General features: G+C 30.3%; 2 protein-coding genes across 2 annotated transcripts; one reads left to right on the forward strand and one right to left on the reverse strand.

Annotated features, from left to right (window-relative positions):
- Nucleotides 1-306: 306 nt before the first annotated feature.
- LOC123889997 lies at nucleotides 307-2,179 on the reverse strand. Its single transcript, XM_045939534.1, has 2 exons — nucleotides 2,045-2,179; nucleotides 307-1,730 (listed from the first exon to the last, which is right to left on the reverse strand). Exon 2 carries the CDS (start codon nucleotides 1,710-1,712, stop codon nucleotides 522-524), a length of 1,191 nt encoding a protein of 396 aa, XP_045795490.1. The 5' UTR covers nucleotides 1,713-1,730; nucleotides 2,045-2,179; the 3' UTR covers nucleotides 307-521.
- A 14,393-nt stretch (nucleotides 2,180-16,572) lies between these two features.
- Nucleotides 16,573-17,957, forward strand: LOC123890541 (LRR receptor-like serine/threonine-protein kinase FLS2). The gene has a single exon (XM_045940178.1). The coding sequence runs from the start codon at nucleotides 16,735-16,737 to the stop codon at nucleotides 17,911-17,913; it is 1,179 nt and encodes a 392-aa protein (XP_045796134.1). The 5' UTR covers nucleotides 16,573-16,734; the 3' UTR covers nucleotides 17,914-17,957.
- Nucleotides 17,958-19,857: the final 1,900 nt, after the last annotated feature.

The following is a 19,857-nucleotide window of genomic DNA, read 5'->3' on the forward strand; positions in this document are numbered from 1 at the left end:
TTTCGATTTTTTTTTTTTTTAAAAAGCAAACGTTTTGGTCCAGAAAAAAAAAACGCAATTGAACCGCCGGTTTTTCAAAACCGCCGGTTCACCGGTTTTCACCGGTTTTCACCGGTTTTACCGGTTCCCGCCGGTCCAATAGCGTATCCGATCCAACATCCGGACCAGACCGGTGACCCCTCCGGTTCCCGGTTCAACCGGTCGGACCGGCCGGTCCGGTCCGGTTTTTAAAACACTGCTTGTCAGGTTCAGCCTGAATCCGACGTGGAACGGACAAGAAATCTATTTCACAAATTGTAATTCATTTGTATTGGCAAAAGAAAACTCCTATATTAAAAGAAATGTGTAACAATATATTACTATTATCAAGAGAAAGACGACAAGCTGATATTAACTCTGATAAGATCAATCACACAATAGACATTCATTGAACACTATAAATTGTACACTGTAACTAAACGTAAAACGATAAAAATTGATAGAAATAAAATAAAGTAACAAACTTAAATTGAAGCTATCAATCAATCCCATTGAAATGGCGGAATAACCCATAGTGAAGGTGGCATCCGTTTGAACCAAGATTGGAAAGGGCAATGTTCACTAAAACTTCCATCTTTTACGTTAAAGATTTTCATATCAAATGGTCCATTAGGATATGGACGTGGATCTTCTTCGTAAAAATCATCGGTATAATAAATTGAATCTTTTTGTAGATAATTGGCAAAATAGGAAGCCGACATAGAGACAGAATCATTATCACCCAAAAATAAAACATTGTCTCCTAAACTATCAAGTCTTATCTTTTGTATAAGTTTATTACCACTTTGAAGATCCAATTCCAACTTATACACTTCAAATCCTTTAGTGCCACTACTAGGTAGGTTCCTTTCTTCATCTGGATCGTCATCATCGGGAAAACCCATCCATTTTCTTACGAGCAACAAGTCTCCCTCCAATGATTCCACAAGATATGCTCTATGAGCATAATCATCCCCCCAGGTTTGAAGAACATTGGGAATTATTACCTTCTCATGATCAAAAGAATCTTTCGAGTTAGAAATATCGAAAGAGACAATGTTATTCCATCGTCCCGCCGCATAGACTAGGCCTTTATAAAAAGAAATATCGGTGAAGCCATAATAATCAACATTAACATAAGTCCAAAACTCTTGACCCGCTTTTATGAAAGCAAGACATTCACGCATACCATAACTTACTACAACAACATAATCATGTGGCCTAGTTGTGGGATTAGATGATAAAAAAACCTTATGAACATTACATTCATAATATCTAACTCGTTTATATCCATCCGGCATGTAGAGGGGTGGTAGAGTGATGGAAACTAGATTTTTGAATGGATTTAGTAGGGTTAAAATTGTACCTTGCTTAATATCATCCATCTTTACAACCCAACCATGACTCGAACCACACAACCTCTTGTTATGAGGTAGTGGTAGTTGAAAGCGGTAAGTTGTGTTGGTTGAAATCCCATATAAATATCTTGTTTTTCTAGCCTTTCTTTTAGGAATCATAAGCATGGGCAATACATTGTTTTTTACTTGGCGATTCTGATAATTAAACTTTGCAATTGAATACCAATTCTTGCATACCACGCTGAAATAAATGTGATCTATGCGCTCTACCAACTTGTCAAAAATCAAACTTAGAGGAAGTGCTTCTAAGTTTCCCCAATCTACTGCTACCTCCATTAACAAGAAATTAAAATACTGAAAATCAAGTGGTAAGAATGTTAAAGAACAAATAAAAAAGGGTTAGAGGTTAAAATTGCGAACCAAAAAGAAAATATATTGTTGCAATTTGGGAGTATATATTTATAGGATTTCAATTTGAATTGAAATCATGAGATATTTTGGATCAGAAGCCACAAATTTTTGGACTAAATCAAAAGTCTAATTTTTAGGACTAAATCTTTTACGGACTAATAGAAACAAAATTCTAGGACTAAATCTTTTTTATACAAAAATCATGTTTAAAATCTTTTTTCATAATAAATCTGTTTTTCAAAGAAAAAGATACTCACAATGAAAAATAATAATGATGAGAGATTCTCAACTTCAATTGCTTGATACAGTGATATGGGAAGAACTATGGATCTTGTTGGTGACAGTGAACAAAAGATATCGAAAGCACTATGAAGTGGATTTTGCTTAAGAAAATCTATAGATCTAGTTACAGTACAAGGTTGTTGCTGCCTTGTTGGTTTCACACGTGCATGTATGTTACACCGTACTATTTTATATTTTATTTTTCTTACAAAATATTTTATAATTTTTAAAGGGAATTTTCTTACTCATTTATTTCTAAAATTATTCTTTAATGATTTTTTGCGGGACTAATTCTTTAATGATTTTATTAAATCTAAAAGTTTTCGCACAATTTTTTTTAAACAAATAATGATAGGAAAAATTATTAAAACATCGTTACTATTAAGAGTTTTGAGACAACTAAATTTTTATTTTTAGAAGTAAACACAACATTCATTAAACAATGGCTGAAACACAGCTATTTTGATTACACAAGACAACATGCATAGTAAAAAAGAAACTAAAGGTGCAACTCCTAACCAATACCTATTTAAAATAACAACATTTATTTAAAACAAACTGAAAATAAACATTGGATCACTTCTTTTTACTACATTCGTTTTTGTCTTCGTGTGCCTTCTTATCATCTCTCAATTTAAAGGTCCTAAAACACTTGTTACATTTGAAAGTTCCTTTGTGATTATTTTTTATATGGTCTTTCAACCTTTTCTCTGTCCTGAAGCTTTGGGGACATTCATGGCATGGATGATTGCGAGCATTGGCATTGCCATGGTCCAAAACCATGCAAGTTGATGCCAAACAAAATAGTGCATTACCCATATTGTGTTGAATGTAGAGCTACAAAAAGAAAAAATGAACTTGTGTTATATAAAGTGTAGATATTAGAAATAACTTAGCCAAATGATTTTATTTATTTATTATTAAAGCTAAATCAAAACCCAAATTATTTTAAAAAGCCATAGGACTAAATCTTTTTGAGACTATAAACCAACTTCCAGGACTAAATTTTTTTGTACAAAAATCATGAGAAAAATATTTATTTTTAATAAATCTATTTTTCAACATTATAAAAAAAAAAATTGTTTTTCAACAAAAATCTAAAAGATAAACATGAGGAGGAAAATGTTACTTACTTGATAATATGTGTTGATAATATGGAAGACCAAAGATAAGATGGACTATGAAGTTGACTATGGACTAGGAAATAGTGTTACTGCCACCTTCCCTTTATATAGGAATGAGTAATGGTATGGAGGGGTAAAGTTGGCATCATCTAATTAGGATCATATTTAAGAGAACCATACTCTACATTTTTCTACGTATAACTTAATTTAATCAGTCTCAACATATTAATAATAATAATATTTTTTTTTAAAACTTGGTATCCGGTCTTAGGACCAACTAATCTAAGGGGACCAATCTCACCGCTCACTTGCGAAGGCCTCATTTAAAGCCAGAGTTTTTTTTTTGCTCTGTATGGACTTAGCCATCGAAATTGGCACTAGTGGGAATCGAATCTGAGACCTTGAGAGGAGCATACTCCAAGGGCCCAAGTCAGCACTAATAATAATAATTATAATAATAATAATAATAATAATAATAATAATAATAAGGTGCAAGATTACTATTTTGAATGACAAAATTCTCACTAACCATCCCCGCAAGTGCGATCGAAATGAGGCTGAAACTATTTGATGTCAGAATTAATCTTCGAATTATACTAGACGGTTCAGTGGACCGAATCCTGATGGTGAAAAAACAAATTCTCACTATCCTTTTGAAATATGTACGACACTGGTTTGGGAGAGCTCGCGAGAAACAGATACATTATGTTAATGGGTCACATCTTTTATAAATCCATTATTATTCTCATATATAGTCAATGTCGAACTTAACCACTCACGTACTTGACCAACATTCTTCCCTCAAGTGTGAGTTCCCACGTCCTATAGTTGATCAAATATCATGATATACCACTTGTTGGGAGAGTCTGATGGGGGAGCTCGGGAGAAACAATGTGGTCAATTATACACGGCCACAAGAGAGGGATACACCACATCTCCACCAAAATCTTAAGACACTAGGTTAATGGATAACTTCTTTTATAAATCCAACATTCTTTCTATACATAGTCGATGTGAAACTTAACCACTTACGCTCGAAACTCAATACTATCAAATTAAATTAGCATTATATTTATCTCTCCTAATGTAGCCAAGAAACTATTCACAAGAGCATATATAAGAAAAAAAAACGCAACTTTTTGCATCTTTATTCTGTTGATAGAATCACAACTTTTGCTTTGTCATTTTATTAATTAATCTTCCTGCTAAAAATGAATATACTACATCAGTGAAACTAATGTTAAATATGCTTGGATCTCATCCCCAAAAGCTAGCTCAAAGGGTGAGGTTGCTCTCACATATTTTATACACTTCACATCCCGGGAACCTAAGCAATGTGGGACTTCAAACAATCTCCAACACAACAACATATTCAACACCCACCCTCACGCCTAGCGTGGTCCTGGGTCAAATGCCCACATTGCAGTCCTTAACCCGGCTCTGATACCATGTTAACAAAATTGAATGTATAAAAACATAGAGAAAGACCCTTGAACTTAGGGTTTCAATGGAATGAACAAAACTTGAAGAGTAAAGGTTACAATAGAGTATAAATATTAGATACTAGAAAAAGACTAAACTATCCTTACCAATACAAGATATAATAAAAATATAAATAATTAATATCTAACAACTAATACATAAAGCATTTTGCTCCCTAATTGCAAGTTTTCACACTAATCGTATGAATACTTTCTTCGATCCTTTTTATAAATTACAAATAAAATAATAAAAATTGATGAATAATATTATGAATTATATACATTAATTTTTATTAACTTACATGTCTCTTATTAAAAAAAAATGAAAAGTAGTATTATTTAAAAAAAAAACTACTAAAATACAACTATAACTTTGATAATAATAATGAATTAATAAAACAAGTCAAAAAGAATAATTAAATATTACAAAAGCAAGAAAACAAAAGCTATATATAGTCTATACTCTATACTTTTAATTTTAAGTATTCAGTATTAGTTGGGATCTAACTTGAATATAGAAAAATCAGCATGCATAATTATAGAAAAATTACGATAAAGGCAATTGCAAAATTGTGAATGGTGGTAACCGAAAATATATTAAGGTAATTCTAGTGTACCCCTTGTGTCCACTTTAAACTGTCTATTGGAAGCTATAATCATACAAGGTTGATTTATTTTATTTTTTTAAAAATGATTAATGTTAGTATTATTAGTTTTCATGCTGATGTGGTGAAGATCAAAAATACTCTTAACTTATTTATGACTTTACTCTTTTAACTTCTTCATCTCAACTATCAGATCATCGATGGGGAGTTTGGGAGAGCTCACGAGAAACAGATACATTATGTTAATGGATTACATCTTTTATAAATTCAACATTTTTTTTCAGGGACGGAACCAGAAGTTTTGAGTAGTGGGGTCATTATAAAATTGCATCATTAAATAAATATAACATTTCATTTTCAAAAGCATAAAAATACATTATAATTGTTCTCTAGGACGTTCCATACAATTAGTTGGGGATCGAACCCAGAACCTATAACGTACTACCGAAACCCCTCACTACTAAACCAAACTTAGTGGCTTTATGTTCCATATTTTGATAATATTGAATGATTTTCTCTTTTTCAAAATCAAGAAAAATATCTCTCTCAATATAAGTAACTAAACAATTATTTAACTAGTCATCTCCCATAATTTTTTTCTCTTTTGCTTTGTCATTTTATTAATTAATCTTCCAGCTAAAAATGAATATACTACATCAGTAAAACTAATACATAAAGCATTTTGCTCCCTAATTGCAAGTTAATAATAAAAATTGATCAATAATATTATGAATTATATACATTAATTTTTATTAACTTATCTGTCTCTTATTAAAAAAAAAAGTAGTATTATTAAAAAAAAACTACTAAAATACTACAACTATAACTTTGATAATAATAATGAATTAACAAAACAAGTCAAAAAGAATAATTAAATATTACAAAAGCAAGAAAACAAAAGCTATATATAGTCTATACTTTTAATTTTAAGTATTCAATATTAGTTGATCTAACTTGAATATTATAGTGCTAATATATAAATGTAACTATAATATGAAATAGTATAGAGTATAAGATTTAACTTCAAAAAAAAAAAAAAAATAGTAGTATAAGATTTTCAATGATGTTCGTTACACTCCCTAGCAGGTCAGGTCTGATTTTCTGGTAACCAGCTTTAGAAGGACACGTCATCTGAATTGGAGGAACCATGCAGTTATACTGTAAACATATGGCACCTCAGAGAAATGGTTGGAGGAGAATAAATTTTTCCCAATATGGCACCTGAACAAACATTGAAAAAAATAAAGAAAAATATATTTCAAAAGACTATTCTATGTAACTTTCTTTTCTCTTGGACCTCAAAAATGGATATATATATATATATATATATATATATATATATATATATATATATATATATGTGAACCATATTTGAAGTCCGATCAAGTTACTTTCAATTGATTTTTCCATTTGAAATATTGGTCACAATATTAATTGGATTTTTTAGGCTTATTTTTTCAGAAAATTATTTTTCAATATAAAAAACAACAATTACTATATATTATATGTTTATTAGGCAACAGAAACTCTTAAATTGCTATTGTATGCTTGCAAAAGAAAAGTATATTAAATTTTTCACTACTCTCCTTGTAGGAAGGAAGGAGCTCTCCATGTACTCAGTGAGAGTAACTTTGCATTTACATAAACCAATTACCATAACCAATAGAATCACCAAATCTTGAATCATATTGTAGATAAGGTGTGGACTAAGCTGAAGGGTTGGAAAGAGAGGGTTCGTCACATGGATTCTGAAATGAAAAGAAAAGTAAATTAAAATAAATTTTTCACTACTCTCCTTGTAGGAACTCTCCATGTACTCAGTCAGAGTAACTTTGCATTTACATAAACCAATTACTTTCTTCGGTCTAGTCACCCACAAGTTACATCATTGTTCCAAAACAAATACAAAAAAGAACCATCATAAAAATACCTGCTATTTCAATGCAGACCCATTTTCATGTTATCACTTTATTTGGAGTGGAGATTTATTTTCAAAGCTTACATCACCACTCACCTTCATCACAAATCTGCCTAACTCAATTAGAGTGGAGATTTTCTCTAATACATAATGCAAATGAACTCATTTAGATAAGTTGCTTGGTTGATATGTGTTGTATTAAGAGTATATTTGCCAAAAATATTGCTATGGGAAGATTAACTAGTTATGGAATTCTCTGCAATTCTTATATAATAAGTCATGGAAAATTTTTGCATTGGATACTCTCTTCTCTAGTCTCTAAAAATGATGAGTTATGACAGCTCAAAAAAAAAAAGGTTGAAACATCAGCATCACTTCCCTCTAATTTACAATTTCACCTTTTTACTTTCACTTTTCCCTACTTTTTTTTACTTTTAAACCCACGTGGACCCCACCTTCTATAATTAAAGAAAGTAAGAAATCTTTTTCTTTTTAATTTAATTATTTAATAATAGTCTAATTAACTAAACAAATTCTAATTAAATAATTAAGTCTAAATTCAATTAGTTTAATTAATGATATTAAATAAATTATTGAAAATAAAATTGGACACTTCAATTAGTCTAATTAATTAGTGGCTGATTCTCGCATATCATCTTTACACCAAACTATGCCTCAAAAAAAAAAAAAAAACTCTACACCAAACTATGATAAAAATTACACACAATAATAACAATTAATCAAGTAATATTAAATCATGTAATATTATTTTTTAGTCTAATAATCTAGTGATTGAACTCACGTTATAAATGTAGAAAAGTGGAGAATCCGAAGTTTATTTAATTTCCTTGCTCTTAAGTTCTTGTTTCCATTATATGATATAATTAAATATAGCAAAACTCTTGTAACAATTATGAAATAGATAAAAGAAAAAGAAAAGAGCAGCCTCTAATAATTTGCTTTCAATCTTAGCAACTCTTCTTAAAAACCATAAAAAAAATTTGGAAAAAGAAAATAAATAATATTTTATGTGCATCAGAAAAAAGAAAAACAACCATCATTAATTACATATAGACTTCTAAGTTCTAAGTATATACAAAACATTACTACTACCACCCACCACACTGCCATTACACTTAATACCTTGAGCAAAACTTACCATACCATCCACCACACTGTCATCTTCCATTGCACTTAAAAGAGTTAAAGGCTTTACGTGGTTTTTTTTCTTTCCTCTGTCGATAATTGAAATTTATTTATCTATCTATCTACTACAATATATGAAAAGAAGATACGTATGAAATTCCTAATTTGCCCTTTTTTCTTTTTTTGACACATAATCAATTCAGGGTTATTTTGTGTCTTTATCAAAAAAAGTTAGTAGAAAAATGCTAAAAAATTTCTCAGTCATCAGGATTTGAACCCTTAACCTTTTAGTTACACTTGTTATTGTGTTTATCACTAAGCCATATGAATTAATTTGTTATATTTTTGGAATCAACATATAATCAATATGAGTTAAATGCCCAATTGTAACCACAAAACTCCACTTTATTTGTTATTTCTCCCACAATTTTTTTCTTTTTATCTGAAAATCCAATTTTTTTGTATGTATCCCAAATTCAAATTACCTCACTTTATAAAATTTCAATTTTTTTTATTAAATAAAAATCAATTATTAATTGGACATCGATATATCATATACATCATCATTTTTAAGGGTATTTTGTGTCATATTTGAAAGTTAATAACTAATTTCAATATTTTAATATTTTTCTTTGGGTGGTTACTTCCATTTTAATATTTTATGTCATATATTTATACTCATATATTAATACGATAGCCTAATTTTTGTGTGGTTTATGCATGACCTATGTCTTTTACTCAAATTAATAAGTTTGTCTGTTCTTTTATAACATTTGCGAGACCTATATTTATACTCATATATGAAGAAAAAAATTATGGGACTATATTCATACTCATATATATATATATTTAATACAGGGACCTAAGAAAATAAGATACATGTGAAAATCTTATGTTACCCCTACTTAATAATTTGACACATCATCACTTTCATGGGTATTTTGTGTCATATTTGAAAGTTAGTAAATAATTTCAATATTTTAAAATTTTTCTTGAAGCTGATTAATTCCATTTTAATATTTTACTCCTTCCGTTTTTTATAAGTGTTCAGTTATAATGATAACACTAAATTAAGAAAGTGGATTTTTGCACATTATCGTCCTATTATACCCTCGTCTTAATTCACCAATAAATTCTATTTTTTGCACTCTTTCAAATAAATTTATTTTTATACAAAAATAAATTGGTAACAAATTCTGTTTAAATATGAATATAACAAGGAAGAAAGAAACTTTCCTATCGTAAAAAAAAAAAAGTAACAAAATTTCTTTTTAAAAAAAAACTTTAGTTTTTCAAATATATATATAAGAAAATTATTGAAAAAGATAATAATAATAATAATAATAATTGACAAAGGGTATAATTGACAAATATTATCCTTAAAACACAAACTGGACAGTTAATTAGAAACGCTAAATTTGATGAAACTGGACACTTATAAAAAAACGGGGGGAGTAATATTTTGTGTAATCAATACATTGACCATTTTTCTAGAATAGATTGACCATCAATACCATTAGTAAAATCTTTATTTATACTTATATATTAATACGAAAATCTACTATTTTTTGCGACTCTCACGGAACTTGTGTTTTTACTAATATATTATGTTATCTATTTTTTTTTTAATAATTTTACGGGTTATATTCATATTAATACGGGAACCATTTTTTTGTTATATCTACGGGCATTATATTTTTAGTCATATATTAATAAAGTTGTTTATTTTATATTTTTTATAATTTTATGTATTATACTCATATATTTATACGGGAACATAATCTTTTGTATGAATTCTGCAGGACCTATGATTTTTCTCTTATTAATAAGATTTCCTGATCTTTAATAATTTATGTAGGACCTAAATTGATACTGATATATTAATGCGAGAACCTATATTTTTTTTTTATTTCTACGAGTCTTATATTATTAAGGAAAATGCTAAACAGTGCCCCCGGGACACTGGTTAAGCATGTTAAAATAGAAATTATGTCTTAAAATGGGTGCATTCAATGCCTCAAAAGTACAAAATATTGTCTTTTCAATATAAATTTTATTTTTTATTTCCTTTTTAGGTATGCTTAACAAGTGCCCCGGGGCACTGTTTAGCATACCCTATTTTTAATCATATATTAATAAAGTTGTCATTCTTTCATAATTTCTGCATTACATATATTTATGATCATATATTAATACAAAGATCTAATTTTTTGTGTAATTTCTATGAGGCTAGGGATGACAATGGGTAGGGTACTATAATACTCATCCCCATACCCACAGTTTTAAAAAATACCCGTACCCATACCCTATGGGTACCTAAGTACCCGTACCCGTTACCCGCATTTTTTATAAAAATAAGTCGATCGATTATAAAATATCATATCGTTTTAATATAATTATATTTTTAAAAGATTTTAATGTTGACTCAGGAAAATTATAAACAAAAAAGTTATCAATCTCATGTTAAAGTTCATTTCATTGTCACATTGTGTTTGTATTATATTATAAATAAACATTTTTATTAAAAATGTCTAATAATTTAATTGTTGTTGTATTTTTTTTAAATTGATATACATATGTTATTATATAAAAACATATATAAAATAAATAAATATATTATGTGGGTATGGGGCGGGGTGGGTATTAAGGTACCCGTACCCGCACCCATACCCGCACCCATACCCATTCATTTTTGTGGGTAATTACCCATACATGTGCCCGTACCCAAAATGCAGATTTTTTCCCTACCCGTTATGGGTACTTTTTGCGGGTGGCCACTGGGTATGGGTCAAATTGTCATCCCTATACGGGGCCTATGTTTTTACTCTTATTACTGAAGTTTTCAATTTTTTACTATTTTTTTTAGACCTATATTTATAATTATATATTAATACGATAACCTAATCTTTTGTGTGATTTCTGGGGACCTATGTGTTTTTTTTTGTACATGGGGACCTATGTGTTTTACTCATATTAATAAGCTTACCCGTTCTTTTATAACATATGCGGGACCTATATTTAAACTCATATATTAATATGAAAACTTTTTTGTTTGTGTGATTTCTACAGGACTTATACTTTTAATTATATATTAATTAAGATGTTTGTAACAAAAATAAAATAAAAATTAAGTTGTTTATTTTTTTTTACAATTTTACTGGCTATACTCATATTTAATACGATGACCTAATTATTTTGATGATTGTTGCGAAACCTATATTTTCACTAACATATTAATACGATTGTCTATTTTTTAATAATTTTTACGAGACTATATTTATACTCATATATTAATACATGGACATAAGTTTTTTTGTGATTTTTCAACACCTATGTTTTTACTAATATATTAATAAGGTAGCCTATTTTTTTTTCATAATTTCTACATTATCTATATTTATATTCTTATATTAATACAGAGACCTAAGGTTTTTTGATGATGGTTTTACCATTGTTCTTTTTCTTTTTTTTTTACCAAATATTATATCATTTCTATTTTTTATCTTTTAATCTACTTTCCAATAAATTTCATCTTATCAAGTGAGAAGCGGCAACACCGCGACTCCGATCCCGTGCGGACGCACGGGTGTCCAGCTAGTTATTAATATTGTCCAACCCAACACTATAGACTTTGTATAGTAAAAAATAATGGACAATTGATGATCTAGGTTATAGCAAAGAGCAAATGTCTTATAATTTATGAACAAGTTTATGCAGTAGTTTGTAGTGAATAAGTTAACTTATTTAATTTGTAGTGTTTTGTAAAATTAGCAGCTGAACTAATTTATCGATATAAATATGAGAAAGCATGTTCTGACAATCAACGTGCTTTTATACCATTTGCATTTGACATTGGCTTCCTAGCACCATAAGTCGTGAGTCTTCTACAAATAGTTCAAAAAATTATGCATAGTAATAGTAATAATTTAAGTCCATAAATATTATATTTAAGAGAGTTGTTAGGTACTATTCCAAATGTTATTAACCATACATGTATGCAAATATGCATGGGTTAAGTTGTGACTCGATCGGATGCAAGGGGGAAGCCGCCCCATGGTTCATTTTAGGGTTCTTTTATAAGCTGAACCATAGTATCTATATATAACTATATATAATACTATATGTTTGAGAGTTTGTCTCTCATGATAAAATTCCAATGTGGCATCTTTTTATAAGTACATATCACAATTTAGATTATAAAATGACCCGATAAGAGAATTATACAGAACAATAAAGTGCACAAGAGATACCCAAAAATAATCAAAATAATCATTTGCTCCAATATGAATGATGAGTGAAATGTCTAATAATCTATATAGCACCGATATTTTAAATTGAAAATACGCCCCATGTTCCTAATTATAAGCTAAAGCGCCCCCTTTCAAAGAAAAAGTTTGTCCTTAAATATAAGTCATTTTTCAAATCTCTAAACATATTTATTAATACTTTTCCAAGAGACATTTATTATACTTTGTAGAAGAATGACGAAGACACGGTGAAGCAAGACAAAGAAGATTTTAATTTGTATGGATGAAGGATGATGTAGATCAAGATGTACAAAAAATGTGGTTTCCTTTGACAGAAGAAGCAACTAAAACAAAAATTGTGAGTAGTGTTAAAGAGTTGCAGGGACAAAAGAGATGATTTTGAATGAATCTAGAAGAAAGAAGAAAAGTTGGAATCAAAAGTTAATAACAAAAAAATAAATAAATAACTATACCTGTCAAATTGAATCCGGTAGCCAGGAAATGAAACAAAAACGTGGATGACATGACGTCGGACTATTGGAGTGTGTTTAAAGAGTATGTTATAGAGGGTGGGCGTGACCCTAGCATTATAGTGTATATTTATGCATAATAATTATGCGTAATAATTGTATTTGGCCCATTACTCAGTCTTATAAGATTTATAGTCTATATCATTAGCGCAACAATTGATCAAACACACAAGCGCACACACACTGCTCAACAAGTGCGGAACGCGCTTCACACACACACACTTTCACAAACTGGTTTTTATGTTGCAGAAGCAATGAGAGAAGAGAAGATGAATGAAGAACAATGAAAATTGGCTTAACAAAGAATAGAATTGTTTAGGGGGAAAGAGAGGAATTTTATTCATCCACTATTGGGCCAAAACTCAAAGTACAATCACTAATGAAATGCATCTAAGCATTTATATAAGTTGTTTCACACATAAGCAACAAAGTTAGTTTATAACTAACTTCTAACTAACACCCTAACAAACTCTAAAATTGTTATTAACTCCTTAAGTAACAAACTTATCCATTACTTGACACCTAAGCAACCGATTGCAACTAACTATCCTGTTACTTGCAGAACAAGTAACTGTCTCAACAACATGAATTACTCCAAAATCTCAACATATATTAGCATATCTCTATTCCCCACTCTTTTCACAATTTTGAAATATATCAACAATTTTGAAATACATTCATCCATGAACAATATTCAATTATAAATATGAATGAACAGTGTATTCCTCACTCTCAAATATCTTCTTTAACCGAATGAGCTGAAAATTCTATAGTGAAATTTCTCTTAACTAAAAATATCTCCTCTTTAATTTTTTCGAATGCTGCCCCATGCAGTTCTTGACTACATGAGAAACTAATACTCTCCGAAACCTGACCTTTTCCCATAACAAATTTAGCAAAACTTAACTCATACTTACCACCCACAAAATATTCAAATTTTTAACTCTTTAGGGTAGATAGAAAACAGTCTGGTACAATTGCAAAATATTCAAAGGTTCTTCATTAGAATTTGTCACCTGATATGATCCGGAAAATATATATATATATATATATATATATATATATATATATATATATATATATATATATATATATATATATATATATATATATATTTTGTTAATATTAGACTAGGTCCAATTAAGACAAATGGAAAAGCTTAAACAATTACTAAGACCTTATCTTAAATGCATTTTGTAAAATTTAAAGATTATCAATCACGAACCATTATAACTAGAGTCTGCAGACATGGTGATTTTAAAAGTAAGCCTAACAAAATTTCACAGGTAACACATAATAGCTGAAGATGAACCAACATTCGAAATGCAGGAATATCAGCCAAACAATGTTTCATTTGTGCAAGATCCTGGATGACCAAGGGAAAAATAAATGTTCGTGTTAGGACTACATGTTGAGAAATTATCCAAGAGATATAGTAAATGAAATATACAATTAGACAATTTTTTCACTATTTAATGTTCAAAACTTCATAATTGTGCCTTAAAATCACATGTCAGAAATTTTGGAATCAGGTTGAAGCTAATTTCTTGTAACTCTTTTGTATCTTTTGTAAAGACTCGTTGTTAGATCGACGTAGGTCAATTTGGTGTGTAAACAATCTTGGTGTGTTGGTTCATCTACTATCTTTATCATTAAAACTAGTAATAGACCCATGCTAATGCACTGGTCGTAACGTTACTCAACACGATCATCATGTGATAGAGAAATAGTTGAATATTTATTTAAAATATTTTCAAACTTTTAATTCAACTATCATTCTCTATCAAGTGGGAGAATCCTCACTATGTATTGTGTGACGTGATGGACATACCCTATCGGTATGACATTGCTTAACATGATCATCCTCTCCTTGGTGTAAGAAAAATATCTCACCATTTTAATTATCATTCTTTGTCAAGTGAGGAAAATTCTACATGTAAATTAACTATAGCTAAGAAACAAATATATTTATTTGTCTCATAATTCTAGACATAAAACTACCGTAGAGACTTATATTGAGGATATTAATTATAGTCTTCTCTCATAAATTATTATATACTTCCATATCATTATATATTTTTGCAAACTCGTTTTGTAAACGCAATATGTCAAAATCTCAAATGCTTAACAACTTTATCAAGAAAAATTCTATTTATGTCATTATTTTAAATTGTACATTTGAGATATTCAATTTTTTTTCAATTTTCACTATATTTGGCATATTTCATATTATTGTTATTTTTCAACACTTATGGAAGTTAATGACTATTTTCTTTTATATCCTCAATAATAATAAAATGTAAGTCTCGTGTATTTCCGCTGCGTGTAACCAAACTATTTCTCAAATGTGTGTGTCTATAATTGTAGCATTTGAGTTTTATGAGTGAGTTATTAAACTTTTAATATATATATAGTCTCATACCCTATTTTACAATACTAGAGACTTAATCTCACTCATATGATGATAAATCTTTTATATATGATCATGTATCTATGATCTCAGGCTAATTTAAAATCCTTCAACAAAGTCATTAATTTTTTTTACTTATATAAATTTTTTAATAGACCGATATAAATAATTAGAGGCCCTAAATGTTTGAGTCCATGTACGGTGCCTCACCTTGCACACTCAAAAGGCCGGCCCTGCATGCACATTACATCAAACGAAAAAAACAAATACTAACGTCGTATTAGTAATCACATTATCAATATCAAGAATTCGTTTATCGCATAAGATAAAACGTGCACTTGGGCTTGGAACCTGCGTTTTTTTGTTTTGTTAATTTGGTTTTTTTAATAATAACACTTTACATTACACAGACCTGGTGGTATGGAGCTGATGTTTTTGGTTTGGACAATCGTTTGATTCCGAACCTGTTAATTAACTAACACTAATCAAATTAGTTAATGAACCAAAATTAAATTAACAATACTAATTTTTAGCTTTAGGTTCTATATCAATCATTAATTGGTTCAGTGATGATTGACACTAAACTTTGTAGAGAAGACCACCGGTTCGATCCTCCGCAAGTGCGATTGCGAGAGAGTTGTAACCTAATGTAGCAGTTATTTTCATTTATCTAGATTTGCCATTTTTCTTTTAGATTTGTTATTTTTATTTAGCTAGATTTATTATTTTCTTTTAATTAGATTTTTAGGTTTGTTATTTTCTTTTACAATATTTTAGGATATTTGTTATTTTTATTTTCACTACTATTAAGTTAAAGTGTTAAACAATTAATTACTTTTCTGGTGGATTCCGGGTTTGTCTTGCAAACCTGTATTTTGGTATAGGATTAGCGCTTGCTCCGCTTGTGTACTGCGTCACGTGTGATACCAGAATTAGTTGTGACGGTGATTTCTCTGCTGTAACTTGTGAGAGAAGGCAAAATTAGTTGTTCAAACTTCAAACACAAAAGCATTCACAAAAAAAGAATTGCTTCTCTTCCAAGCCAGCTAGAAAATTAGTTGATTTTGATACTGACACTCGTAATTTTTCACTTCCTCCATTAAACTCTCACGAGAAAGAAAATAGAAAAGTTTTCATTTCCATTACTATAAAACACATCAAAAACGTTGTTCTTCGCTTCTTTCATTCTTCTTCATATTTTCCGATGAAGATTTCTACATTTTGTCTGGTTCTTCTCTGCTTTTTTCAATCAGCGCGAGCAATTTTAGATCCTGTTGATTTCTTAGCATTACAATCTATCCGAAGATCGCTTCACGATGTTCCTGGTTCGAATTTCTTTTCATCTTGGGACTTTACCGGCGATCCATGCAACTTCGCCGGAGTTTATTGCCTTTCTGATAAAGTCTTTGCACTCAATCTCGGCGAAACTAGAGCCGGTTCGCCTGGTCTCACTGGAAAAATTGATATCGCCATTGGTAAACTCTCTGCTCTCGCTGATTTAACTGTTTCTCCCGGTAGAATTTACGGCCATCTTCCTCAGTCAATTTCGCAGTTGAAGAATCTCAAGTTTCTCGGTATTAGTCGGAATTTCATCTCCGGTGAGATTCCGGCGGGGCTTGGTCAGCTGCACAAGCTGAGAACAATTGATTTAAGCTACAACCAGTTAACCGGAACTATTCCTCCGTCAATCGGAAAATTGCCGGCACTAAACAACTTGATCCTCCGTCATAACCGTCTCACCGGTTCAGTTCCGTCATTCGCATCGGCTCAAAACTTAAACCGGCTCGATCTAAATCACAACTCTCTCACCGGTTCACTTGCTCCTGATTCTCTACCTTCTTCACTACAATATCTCTCTCTAGCATGGAACCAGCTTACCGGGAATGTAGATCGGGTTTTATACCGGTTAAACCGCCTCAACTATCTCGATCTAAGCTTAAACCGGTTCACCGGTCCAATCCCAGCTCAACTATTCTCATTCCCGCTAACAAACTTACAGTTAGAAAGAAACCAATTATGCGGTCCGGTTGAACCGTTTAACGAAGTTACAATCCAAACCGTTGATCTTAGTTTCAACAAGTTATCAGGTGAAATATCACCTTTATTAGCGAGTGTGCAAAATTTGTATCTAAACAACAACGGTTTCACCGGTGAAGTTCCCGGTAGTTTTGTAGAACGGTTATTGGCGGCGAATATACAGATTTTGTATTTGCAACATAATTATCTTACCGGAATTGTGATTAATCCAACGGCGGAGATTCCGTTGAGTAGTTCACTTTGTTTACAGTATAACTGCATGGTTCCTCCTGTTCAAATGACGTGTCCTTCTAAAGCTGGTTACCAGAAAATCAGACCTGCTAGGGAGTGCAACCAACATCATTGAAAATCTTATACGGTTATATAATATTCAAGTTTGTTTTTTTTTGACGCAGATAATATTCAAGTTAGATCAACTAATATTGATTAGTGTTAGTTAATTAACAGGTTCGGAATCAAACGATTGTTAATTAGGGAGTTTCAATTCACTGTGCTTTATGTATTACTGATGTAGTATATTCATTTTAGCTGGAAAATTAATAAAATGATAAAGCAAAAGTTATGATTCTATCAACAAATGAAGGTGCAAAAGTTGTTGTTTTTTTTTTCCTTGAATGCTCTTTTGAATAGTTTCTTGAGTACATAGGAGAGACAAAGATAAGGCTGGTTTAATTTGATAGTTAAGGTGAAGAAGTTAAAGAGAAGAGTCATAAATAGGTCAAGAGTATTATTTTCGATCTCCACCATAAAAACTAATAATATTATCATTAAAAAAAAAGTTCAACCTTGTATGATTAATTAGCTTCCAATAGATAGTTTAAAATGGATACAACTTACAAGGCTACGATAGATAGTTAGTGCTGACCGTTGAAAGAAAGATGAGAAAGAATGAAGATTTGAGAAAGAATGAAGAAATGAGAAAGATGAGTGTGCATCAGTGTTTTAAAAACCGGACCGGCCGGTCAAACTGGTCGGACCGGGAACCGGAGGTACAAACGGTCTGGTCTGATCTGTGGACCGGGTAAGCAATCGAACCGATGAAAACCGGGAAAAACCGGTATAAACCGGTATAAACCGGCGAACCGGTGGTTTTGTAAACCGGCGGTTTGATTGTTTTCCTTTTTTTTTTTCACGTCAATTTCTTTTTTTATAAAAAAAAAAGAAGAAGAAAGAAACAGACAAATTAGAAACGATCGAGAAGGAAGTGAGATTAAGTCGAGAAGCAGAGAAGATGCAAGGAAAAATCTTAAATAAAATTGCTCTTCAAAATCTTAAATAAATGTTTACCATAACACACTTGATACTTTGTTTTTTTCCATTAACCCAGCAAAACAGAAAAACAGAGAGAATGAACTTGGAAAAGCAAAAAAAAAAAACCAGAGAAAAAGAAGAAAAAATATGGAAGAAGAAGAATAGATACAAGTGCGGCGGCGGTATGATTTAGGGTTATGCTCATTCTCTTATGCATTAATATGTTTGTTGGAAAATTGGGTTAGTGGGCTCATTTATTACTTGTTAAAGTGGGGCTTATTTTTTTTACTAAAAAGTCTGGTTAATTGTATGACTAAAATTGGCATTCCCATTACTCTAAATTTAATTAATTATGTTTCATGTACAAAAAAAACAAAAAAAGTTTGAGAAAAATTTATAGTGAAATTTTAACCATTAAACTACTTGATAATTTTTTTTATTAACTATATAATTTTGTTATAGACACCAATTTATTCAACCGAGTTATCTGATTTATTAATTCGGTTCGACCAATGACCCGACGGTTCGAAACAACTATGATGTCATGTTATTTTTTTAGGTGTGAAATTATGATAATTTTTTTATAAGAAATTATGATGTCATGTTATTTTTTTAGATTTATTGAAACAACTATGCCTCCTTGAAATTAATTTATTAGACACTTTGTTATTCCGTTTATGTTTTATACTACAATTATACTTTGTTTAAAACTTATTTGTGTTTGATATTTAAAATTCATTTGAATTTGTATTTTGTACTATTATAATGTGTGTGATTTTAATGTGTGCAATGACAATGTTTAGGATTTGAATTTAAGAACTTGTGACATTATAAGTTTATGAAATTTTCAAATTTTCATATTTTTTATGATTTTTTTTAAAAGACCAAGTTATCTGATTCGATCGGTTTAATAACTATATAGTATTATTATAGAGACCGGTTCATTCCGCTGGTTTAATCCGGTTTAATCCGGTTTGTCATGCGGTTCGACCAGTGACCCAGTGGTTCGACCAATGAACCAGTGAACCAGTGCTCTCGC

Source organism: Trifolium pratense, linkage group LG6 (assembly GCF_020283565.1).
Source record: "Trifolium pratense cultivar HEN17-A07 linkage group LG6, ARS_RC_1.1, whole genome shotgun sequence".
Lineage (NCBI taxonomy): Eukaryota > Viridiplantae > Streptophyta > Magnoliopsida > Fabales > Fabaceae > Trifolium > Trifolium pratense.

Coding starts and splice junctions, on each gene's coding strand:
- LOC123889997 (XM_045939534.1), bottom strand. CDS start 1,712: ATGGAGGTAGCAGTAGATTGGGGAAACTTAGAAGCACTTCCTCTAAGT.
- LOC123890541 (XM_045940178.1), top strand. CDS start 16,735: ATGAAGATTTCTACATTTTGTCTGGTTCTTCTCTGCTTTTTTCAATCA.